General features: G+C 39.8%; 1 protein-coding gene across 1 annotated transcript in view; it reads left to right on the forward strand.

The window, feature by feature from the left end:
• Positions 1–522: 522 nt before the first annotated feature.
• Positions 523–9,354, forward strand: part of LOC102291632 (signal transducer and activator of transcription 5B) — a 53,703-nt gene continuing 44,871 nt past the window's right edge. The window contains exons 1-3 of the mRNA XM_005950243.3: positions 523–836; positions 8,320–8,454; positions 8,716–8,872. Coding sequence (XP_005950305.1) covers positions 8,327–8,454; positions 8,716–8,872 — 285 coding nt within the window. The 5' untranslated portion in view covers positions 523–836; positions 8,320–8,326. The remainder of the gene's footprint in view (positions 837–8,319; positions 8,455–8,715; positions 8,873–9,354) is intronic.

The raw sequence follows: 9,354 nt of genomic DNA on the forward strand, positions 1-9,354 counted from the left end.
TAAACATCACAATTAGGTATTTACATAATCTGCCATTAATCAAATAACAGCATGAAAGGTAATAATTTCAGACTCTACATGGCCACACAAAAGCCCGAGCAGCGGTGGAAAACATTTCTTTTGAACATTTATACACGTAACCAGGTGCCTCAGCTTACTGGCTAACAAGGATTGTTTATGTTCTGTATATCATGTCCCAGTCTCGGTAATGGAACTAATAGACTAACTGCAGCTTTCTTATAAGCGGTATTTATGTACAATTAGCTCATCTTAAATTGTAGGTGAAATAAATAAAGGTGAATATTAACGCACATTCACACCACTGCCCCAAAGTGCCGCCTTCCTCTTTTCCGTTTACAGATTTAATCCTTAAAACCATTTTTAAGGCTCGCGCAGCCGTGTTTGTACCTAACCGCGTGCGGGATGCAGGTGGGACTGTTCTTGGAAATGGCAGGAGTTGGCAAATATGTTTGAAGTTAGCGTAAATACAACCGGAAATGATGAATGTTGTAGCTGTATTTAGGCTTAAAACAAATTGTTTACTTAATGATAAACTACAGCAGGAAATACAATGAAATCTGAAATTTTTATTAGACTTATTACTATGGACTTTCTTATTTTGAAATACGACACCGGAAGTTGTTTTAAATGCGTATTCGTTTATTATACGGGTCAACAACTGCTGCTTTACCAGAAAGCAGAAGGTGATAAAGTAACGTAATTTGGCGATGTGACATATATGTCAGCCAACCTGCGTACGGTTGAAAAGTTTTCAGTGTGTGTTGTCCGCTGTTTTAAATGGTGCTGCGGTAAGGAGTGCTGCAGTCTTGTAAAAGGTGAGTTATAGTCGGAGCAGTTAACTACTTGTAGCGCATGAGAGCGAAGTTTTGGTGGAGCTGCAAGCTTCCCTACTTTGCTAGCTAGTAGCTTACCTTTTCTAGCCTGCTAAAGTAATAGAGCGTTGGCCACACCGAAATAACGAAGCCAACGTAAACTCAACACCTTTTCATTCACTATAGTCGCATCTGTTCAGCAACACTCGCGCCATATTTACGGTTTCAGGCTTCAGCGAGCCGCTTTGAATGTACACTTAAGTTAGCAAGCTAAGCTATCTGTTAAACTTCCCTGTTCCGCTCGCTAGTCAAGTGCCAAGGATGTAAACATATGGCTCTGTCGATACCACCGCTGTTCTCCGCTCAGTTTGACTCTTGTTTTTATTTTTTAAACACACGCTTTGGTTCATTAGCTTGTCGTCCACGTCACATTGGTTGGTAATATAAGGCAATGCCTCGGTGATAAATTAGTCATATGTTTCTTAGAAAGTTCCAGTCAGACTGATTTGGGGGTGTGAGCTCATATTGTTTACATCAAAGAGGTTTTTGTTTTTTAATGTTGTTATTTTCTTTGAGGAAAATTGGAATCGTAGTTTTTACTTATTTTTCGGGAATGCATGCCCCAGAGTTGTTAACAGCTCATCTGCAAAGCTCATAAAAACTGTCTGATTAGCAGTTTCATGGTCAGATAAGGCCTGTTCCTTTGTTGTGCCAAAAACTGATTTCCAACGTTTTTTTTTCCATGTGTGATGTCTTTACTTATGTTGGTAAGTAGACTTAAGTAAACAGGATTTACAAAGCAGTTATATATAAAATTGAAAAATTACCTGTTCTTTAAGCGTTTTTATGTATTATTTCACCCATATTATACATTTGGCCATCTAAAATATCTTTAGAGAAGTATTGTTATATTTGTTGCAATTTCTGACAGACCTACCTTGGAAAAAGTCATTTTTAATGTCAATGAGACTTTTATTTTTTTAACTGAGTAAATAAAGGATGTATAAAAGCCAGTCTGCCAAAAACTGATTGTGCCTACTTCATATCATTCATGAGGGGTACATTTGACACATATTTCATATGTTGTAGGCCAACAAAATATTTTTAGCAGTTTAAATATGGGCAGTCACTTACCGGGAATCAGTTTTTGGCAGTAGATCACTTTTTGACACAACACCTTCATTTGGTCGCTATATAAGGTAACCCATATCTGGAGTTGAATGCACTTTTGAACTTGCTTTTCGTATCTTTACATTGGTACTTTCAATTTGAAGTCCAAACATTTGTCAGTGCAAGTGAAGGAGCCCATCATTAGGGAGAATGAAGAACAGATAAACCTATGAGAAAGGCAGATAAAACTTTAAGAGTGGCCAAATCAGCAATCTGGTAAATTCTTAAAAAGAATAAATGCATTTGGCACCTCAGCGAATGGCCTGGAAGGCCTGTGTGGAAAATCATCATGTATTTTTTATTTTTTTTTTATACATTAAAAAAAAAAAAAAATCATCATTTCCGTCACACTTAAAGGTCCCTTTTTACTCCTGAGATGGGAAGATCTAAGATTAATTTTGCCTTAAACATTATTTATTTTCTGTCAGAGGTTGAACATGAACATACATGAATCAACTGTAATGTATTACTACTGTATTTTAAATAAATAACAGCGGTGTATGTATAATAAACAAAATTATTTATTGTGATTAGGCAAAAGTTTCATGTGTTTCAGAAGAACACCAATGAACCGGAAAACGGAGTATTTTGGTCTGTTCCAATAAAATAAAGTAGCTATTAAACAAAAAATCTGATAGTGTATTGTTTTTGGTGTAAAAACAGCTAGTTTGAAGTTGCTGGGGAACAATTCCACAAATAGATAAAGGAGGAAAAAGAACATATTTTGTCTCCTCAGTAGAAGATCAATAACTCTTTAAACATAAACAAAACAGACACTCCAGTTAGGGCTGGGCCATATTATACCGTTATAATGTTAGGCAACGATAGGAAAATGAAATATCGCGATAGAATGAGTAAAACGCACATGCGCAGTGCCTTTGTTTTCATATGCACCTGGCCGATTGTTGAGTGAAACAGATGAACCAGAATTGGTTTGTGCGAATGGTGCAACTTCAGTGATGTGGAACTGGTTTGGTGTTTGTCCGTCAGATACACGACAAAGCACATTTTTTTGCAGAACATGCAAGCGGCCGTCGTTATTGTCGTATTTGTCGGACTAAGATGCTCTTAAATCTGGGAGTAATCTGGGTCCTAAACTCCGTATTGCTTCAGGTCAAACGAACACTGCAGCATCACTGAGAGTTAAAAACTGTCTAAATTCTTTCATCTTTAATAAAACGATCAGCATTGCTGCTTTACCAGGTGTAACTATGAAGTTTAACTTCCAGGCATCCATGAAAACAAAATTTATTACATTTAACGGAGTTAGAAGTTAGCAGGAAGCTAGCGGAAGTTAGCTCGCTAGTTTGCTAGTTACCTAAGCATGATATAGCATGTTCTGACTGAGAGATTTCTGAAAAATTCAAACGTACAGCTCTGCTATCACTTCCAACATAAATGAAGACAGGAAACTAAACAGCAGTGACGTTTGTAGGGTTACTGAAGTTGGGCTAGCTGGTATATAATGATGTGCTACGTGATCGCTAGCACAACTAAGCATCATAAACAGTGCTGGAACGACTAACACTTCACTTATAAAAGTTAACGTTAAGGTTCCTGATGTTAGAGACAAATGCAATCGCATGGCAGGATGCTGTAAACGGACCAAACTTCAGTCAGGAGAACAACTGAGATAATCCATCCACAATACGAGGTTAGTCATTAATATACTGCAACAACATGGGAATAGAGCAGCAAGATTCATTCATTAATAATCAATGGTACAGAAGTGGAGGAAGCAAGAAGAATGAGTTTAATAAAGTTTGATTTATCTGACTGCTTTGTTTCGCTTAATGTGCCTTATAATCCCGTGCACCTTATGGTCCGAAAAATACGTACTGCACACTGCAGTTTAATGTTGCAAAGCACCTCTTTTTAACTTCAGTGGATATTATACATGGTTATGCTCAGGATATGTCAGCCCATTTCTACTGGAAATGCCTTTTGGTTAAACTTTCAGCAAGGAATTTGCATTTGCACTGTTACATTTTTATAAAGCTTTAATGTACATAAAAACAGCTTCTTGTTTAAGTGAAAATAAATGGAAGGGTTTCTTGCGCTGGTAAGTTGTGGAGTTGTATTTTGTCTCGCATCAATTATATCTCAGTTATATCGTTATCGCAAATTTTCAAATATATATCGTGATAATATTTTTGGCCATTTCACCCTGCTCTAGTCCTAGGGCCCGTATCCCTAAAGAATCTTTGTGCAAAAAGTGGCTCCTAGCGGCCAAATTCTAAGAAAATTCTCAGAGTCATGACGTTTTCTTAGAATTTCCCCTAAAAGTGACACGACAATCCCAGTTAATATAAAAGCTATTCCTCAAGATTCCTAGCGCTTAAAAGGGCTCCTAAGGCGAGATCTGCTAAGAGCAGGGAAGAGGACTTTTAGTGGCTTAGGAGTTCCCCTAAGCAGCTGCACAAAATGGCCAACAGAAGAGGCAGGAGAGATGTCCTGCAAACACTGGATGACAGGGAATTATTGAGATGCTACAGAGTGGATCGTGCAGGAATCATGTTTGTGGTGGATCTCCTTAGAGATGCAATTACTTCACCAACTCGACGCCACAACGCTATTACACCGGAGACGAAAGTAATCACAACCCCGAGGTATTTGGCAACCGGGAAAATGCAACAATGCAGCAGTGATGACTTGGGTCTGCAATCACAGACATTGCTAAAAGCTGAGCCGTGTTACCCTCGTTAAGACCACACTGGACTTGTAACGTTGTGATTTCTACTTCATTAAGGACAGCCTCTTGAGATAGGCCATCTTGTTTTCAACGGGGTCCATATGGGAGTGAAAGTACAAAATATGCCAGCTAGGATATTAATATGAGCAAATAAGACACGAATCATTATTTGAACAGGGTGTAATGAGTTTTTCACATATTTTAGATTCTAATGTTAGGCTATAACCCCTACAGCTTACTATTCATTTTCCAGATATTTTCTTGAATGTGAAATATTATTTACAATTACAGTCAGCATAAGATTAGAGTATATAATATGTTTATTGATTTGAGGGTACATCCTTTGCTCATTATCACCAAAAGCTCATTTCCATCAAACTTGTAGGATCAACCAATCACGGCTTTTGAAATGATGACTCATACCTAGCAACGGGGTCAACCACACCTCCTCACTAAGATAGGATTTTCCATCCATTCCTTGCTCAGAGTTCACTGAAAATGTTCTGGAATCACTTCTAAGCTAAAACTCCTGGCAAGGAATTTTTAGGTTAAGTTAGGAGCTCTCTGAGAGGATTCTCAGAATCTTTAGGGATACGGGCCCAGTTATTCTCCAAGGGGAACATAGAGAACATAAAGTGTGGTTAATGACGTGGGCAGTGAGACTCTCATATGGATCCAATGTTGTAGTGAAAACAGCTGTTCAGCAGCGTCTCTAGCCTCCATGTGTGTAGGGAAAAGCCCAGTGAGAGAAATGTTAATGATCACAGAGCTACGCAGGTCAGTTACTTTAATGAGCTGCATAAAGCCGATGTTTGCGATTCTTGTCTTATAACGGCGTTACCTGGCTTTGGGGAAACAAACTTCAGTCCTAACATACCACTGTGTAGCAGCCCAAACATTAGGAACATTAGCTGCCGGTTGCTCCTCCTCCACTCTCACAGGGCTCCAATTCTACTTCAAACACATGAATGATTTGTGCAGCACTATTGTCGTTGGGCTTTCATGTTGTCTGTCAAAATGGGGATGGGCTCTATTGACTATATATATTGACCATGTTTTCTGAATAATTATTTGGTTTTATCACCCAGGTCTAGACACTGGCATGAATGTGAATACAGAACATTTACAACAAGGTGCAAACCACTGGTTACACTCAAGAACAGGAAGGGTGGATGCTACTAGATTACTTGTATAATGCAAATGGATAAGCATAGCAAAGCATACCACAACAGCAACGTAAGAGTGTCTAAGAAATGTGATATTCTCCCATGGCCAAGTCAGCCACCTGATCTCAACCCAGTAGCGCATACTTTTCAGTTACTGTGGTCCAAAGTGAGAGCAGAGAGACCTACAGACAAGCACAGACTGGAAGTGGCTGCAGGCCTGACAGAGCATCTCAGAGACTAAGCACTTGATGTTCATGGGGCTTAGGGTAGTCACTGACTGCTTGTTCACCCAAGTAATGAACCTCATCTTCAGTATTAGCGTGCTTGTTTGTCAAAGCATTTTACTTTTTATCCTCTGGAAGTTGGAACTCTTATAAAAATACTTTTGTCAAACCCCCTTGAGTGACTCAAGTGCAGTCTTTCAGTCTGCACTTGAGTCACGTCATAATTGTTTGATTTAAAGTCCACTGCTACAGTGTACAGAGGCAAAATAACATGGAATGTATTATTGTCCAACTTATGAACTTAACTCATATTATTTGTAGGATATATTTTTTGCATTTCATTGTGTGAAAATCAGTAACGTATCTGTCATATGGCATCAGCTGATATTGTTTGCCTAGTGTTGCTCGCCCGGTCCTCTTCTGTCATTATTGTGTGAATGCCGTGATCACCAGTTTTGCTTCCCGGGCTGAGCCATGTTTTAGCTCAGTGAGATGAGCAGCTGTTCTCAGAGTGGGAGGCCGGGGTTCAAATCCCGCTTATGGCAACATTTTTTTTCAGTTAATAGTTCAACCTTTTCAGATCTTTTCAACGAGAATGTCAGCTTCTTCACCACTTTTCAGCATAATTTTCAGTATTTTCACCTCTTTTCAGCACAAATTCCAGATTATTCAGCTAATATCAGCACAAACGTCAGATTCTTTACCTCTTTTCAGTTTCTTCAGCTCTTTTCAGAAGAAGTTTGATTTCCTTGAGCTCTTTACAGCCGAAAGTTTAAATGTTCAACTCTTTTCAGCACAAATTTCAGTCACTTCTTCTCTTTTCAGCAGTTTTCAGCTTCTTCACCTCTATTCAGCATAAAGTTCAACAACTTCACCTCTTTTCAGCAGAAATCTCAGCCTCTTCTTCTCTTTTCAGTATAATTTTCAGGTTCTTCATCTCTTTTTTTGCTGAACATTCTGCTTCTTCACCTCTTCTGAGCACCATTTAGCTTCTTCCGCACAGTGCACATTTTTTCTCTCATCATATCTTTGTTTGAGACTAGAACTGGTTTGGCTCAATGGGTTGAGCAGCCGCCGTGAGATTTGGTGGCAAAGGTTCGAATCCTACATGTGACATTTGCTGCACATCTTCCCTGCTTGCATGTACTCTGCTTTATTGACGCTGCTTGGTGTACCCTTTCAAAGACAGCCATTTTCAGCAAAGACTTCAGCTTCTACACAGTGTTTTTTCAGCAGGTTCTCCTTCTGCTGTTTTCAGATTCCACTACATGGCATTCACACAGCAGTTTTCGCAGGAAATGCAACTTTTTCTAGTTCTTTGTTTTTCTACCATATTCTAGTTGCTCCAACCTTTGCTGGTTAACTCCTCCCTCAGTTTTCAGCCGATTTTCACCATTCAAACTTTAAACTGTCCTTCTGCTAATGCCTGCTATATCTTTTGGTGCTCATAACTTTGATACTTTTTGAGATATTAAGCTTTTTATGCCATTTTTTGGCCCATTTTGTTGAAAGGGACCACATTATCAGTTAACACTTCAACTGTTTAAACTCTTTTCCACACATTTTTCAGCTTTTTCACCTCTTTTTAGCAAAATTTTCAAAAGTTCCAGCTTCTTCAACTGTTCTCAGCACAAACTTCAGGTTCTTTACCTCTTTTCAGCAAAAAAATTCTGCTAGTTCACCTCTTTTCAGAACAATTTTTAGCTTTTTTCACCTCTTTTTAGCACAATATTTAGTCTCTTCTGCTCTTTTCAACACAATTTTCAGGTTCCTTATCTCCTTATCTTTTTGCTGAACATTCAGCATTTTCACCTCTTTTCAGCATAATTTAGCTTCTTCTGCACAGTGCACATTTTTTTCTCTCATCATGTTTTTGGTTGAGACCAGAACTGGTTTGGCGCAGTCGGATGCGCAGCTGCCATGAGATCTGGTAGCAAGGGTTCGAGTCCTACATGTGACAGATGCTGCACATCTTCCCTGCTTGCATGTAATCTGCTTTCTTGACACATTGTACCCTTTCACATACAGCCATCTTCAGCAAGCACTTCTGCTTCTACACCTCTTTTCAGCAGATAATTCTGCTTTTCAGCTGTTTTCAGCAGATTCCACTACACGGCATTCACACTGCATTTTCGCAGGAAATGCAACTTTTTCTAGTTGCTAATTGCTGTTCTTTTCACTCTGTCTAATCTGCTGACCTGGCCTTTTTTCCTCCTGTGTTCCTGGATTCACAGGATAACCATGGCAATGTGGATCCAGGCCCAGCAGCTGCAGGGTGATGCCTTGCACCAGATGCAGGCCTTGTACGGCCAGCACTTCCCCATTGAGGTGCGGCACTACCTGGCCCAGTGGATTGAAAGCCAACTCTGGTATGCAGAATTACACCAGTCTCTTTCCAGTCCTGCCCAACTTTATTTAGATGGCACATTTAAAACGGCAATATTAACCAACGTCATGTACATAAAATAGGGTCACACACACGATACTCAGTAAATAAATAAATAAAAACTAACTGTAATCAGTGTGTTTCTGTGCGTTTTTATATAACAAACCAGACCTGGATCAGTGAGTGGTGTTGGTGAAGGCTGTGCATTCTATTAACAGTTTAAAAACAATGGTACCGTTCACAGGGACTCAGTGGAGTTGGATAACCCAGCAGAGGAAACCAAAGCCAAGCGTCTGTTGGATAATCTCGTGGCCGAGCTCCAAAAAAAAGCCCAGGTCCAGGGAGGAGAGGACGGCTTTCTGCTCAAGATCAAGCTAGGTCACTATGCTAGCCAGCTAAAGGTACGTGTTGGCTACGAGAAAAATGATGGTGTGTTACTACTGGAACCTTTGTCCCAACATTTCCCTCATATATTTTGTGTAAACTTGTGCTGATGTTGTTTAGTTTTTATACAAGCACATCTCCACAGCTCGGATCTAGACCCTGGGTCGTGTTTATTAAACTTCAGTCTTTTCTAATACGGCTGAGGAGAAGCCCTCAGATTTTCTTGTCTACATGTGTGTTTGGGTTGCAGAACATTTCGCTTCTTTCCTGTCGGTTTGTCTTTTTTCATTAATGTTAATCTAATGTTCTGATGTGTGCCGGGTGGCGGCCAGGAGCGGAGGCCCCGGCTGCCAAGACTGGCAATAGGGACATGGAATGTCACCTCTCTGGTGGGGAAGGAGCCTGAGTTAGTGCGTGAGGTTGAGAGGTACCGGCTAGATATAGTCGGGCTCACCTCTACGCATGGCTTGGGCTCTGGAACCAGTCTCCTGGACAGGGG

This window comes from Haplochromis burtoni, unplaced genomic scaffold (assembly GCF_018398535.1).
Source record: "Haplochromis burtoni strain Fernald_Lab_line unplaced genomic scaffold, NCSU_Asbu1 Contig_761, whole genome shotgun sequence".
NCBI lineage: Eukaryota > Metazoa > Chordata > Actinopteri > Cichliformes > Cichlidae > Haplochromis > Haplochromis burtoni.